The sequence below is a fragment of the Camelina sativa genome, chromosome 2 (assembly GCF_000633955.1).
Source record: "Camelina sativa cultivar DH55 chromosome 2, Cs, whole genome shotgun sequence".
Taxonomy (NCBI): Eukaryota; Viridiplantae; Streptophyta; class Magnoliopsida; order Brassicales; family Brassicaceae; genus Camelina; species Camelina sativa.
In genome coordinates, this window is record NC_025686.1 from 18,707,320 (window position 1) to 18,708,945 (window position 1,626).

The 1,626-nt window shown below is 35.9% G+C and overlaps 1 protein-coding gene across 1 annotated transcript in view; it reads left to right on the forward strand.

The window, feature by feature from the left end:
* Nucleotides 842-1,626, forward strand: part of LOC104729294 (flavone 3'-O-methyltransferase 1-like) — a 3,740-nt gene continuing 2,955 nt past the window's right edge. The window contains exon 1 of the mRNA XM_010448232.1: nucleotides 842-1,357. Coding sequence (XP_010446534.1) covers nucleotides 945-1,357 — 413 coding nt within the window. The 5' untranslated portion in view covers nucleotides 842-944. The remainder of the gene's footprint in view (nucleotides 1,358-1,626) is intronic.

Consider the following 1,626-nt stretch of genomic DNA (forward strand, 5'->3'; position numbering starts at 1 on the left):
GGGGGTTGAGAGATCAAACTGATTCCTTTTTCTGTGATTTCTCTTGATAACGATTGGTCACTATCAATAATACACTCTGGAATCTCTGATTAAGATATCATTATATATGATAGGTTTTGTTATGTAAGAAAAAAATAATCGGATGACAAATTTATATATACTTAACTAGAGAAAAAACTTTCATGTTAGAAAGACTTGATAAGTAGACTTATGAGCTAACGACGCACATGCAAAATTTTAAGCGGAGTTTGTTTAAAAATGACGTATGTTTTACAAGAATATGACAACCTTCATAGTCATAGCAGTATAGCACACTGACGCAACCTCAAACAAATTTATGATCGATTTATCATCATTTAGATATAACCTACTCTGTTTAAAATTAATTTTAGTATGTACATTAAATCAAACTGTGACAAAAAAAGAGAGTAGGACATTAAATTGGGAAGTACTAAGCTAGATCCCGCTAAAATGGCATAGTTGCTACTTGTTATCGAATTTAATAGCTTCGTAGAAAGTTTAACATATGTAAGAAATTAAAATGCTACTTGAATTGTAATTTATTTTACTTTTTTAGAACAGATCTTAATAATTTGTTTGGATGTCTTATTAGTGTAAGAAATAGTAAATTTACATTGGCCTACTAGGCCCGTAATATTATTTATATTATATTTTCGACGTTAGGCCATATATTATTCATATGGTAAAATACCAAAAAAAAACTGACATGACTCGATATTCAATTGGACCAAATCATGTTGCCAGATCAGAATTTTGCGTTAAAATATGCCAATCGTCTACCTTCTTTATTATTTTTCATATAAATAAAACTCTCTCAACTTCCACTTCTGACCCATCACACAATCCTCATTACAAGAGAAACCCAAAAAACAGAGCAATCTTAGAAAAAGAAAAAAAAAAAAAACTCGAGATCTCTAACTAAAATGGGTTCAACGGGGGAGACACAGATAACTCCGGTGCAAGTAACCGATGACGAAGCTGCCCTTTTCGCCATGCAGCTAGCGAGTGCCTCGGTTCTTCCGATGGCTTTAAAAGCGGCTTTAGACCTTGACCTTCTCGAGATCATGGCCAAGAACGCTTCTCCCATGTCTCCGACCGAGATCGCTTCTCAGCTTCCGACCAAAAACCCTGAAGCTCCTGTCATGCTCGACCGTATCCTCCGTCTTCTTACATCTTACTCCGTCCTCACCTGCTCCAACCGTAAACTTTCCGGCGACAGCGTCGAGCGTATTTACGGGCTTGGTCCGGTTTGCAAGTACTTGACCAAGAACGAGGATGGTGTCTCGATCGCTGCTCTTTGTCTCATGAACCAAGACAAAGTTCTCATGGAAAGCTGGTAAGGCTTTTTTTCGATATCTTTCCTCAAAATTACCATGATAGTTCTTATTTTTCAATAGATCTTATGGTAAATCAAGTTAGAAATTGAGTTCATAAGCTATGATTCTTGGTTGATGTGATTATAGTGCAATTGTGCAAAGGTAAAGGTTAAAGGTGATAGAGAGAGGCACAAAGTGTCAAAGACAATCAGACAAATACAGACACAAGGACACGTTTACCATCTTCCACTTGAAAACCATATAATATACAATTCTTTTAGTGGTTAGA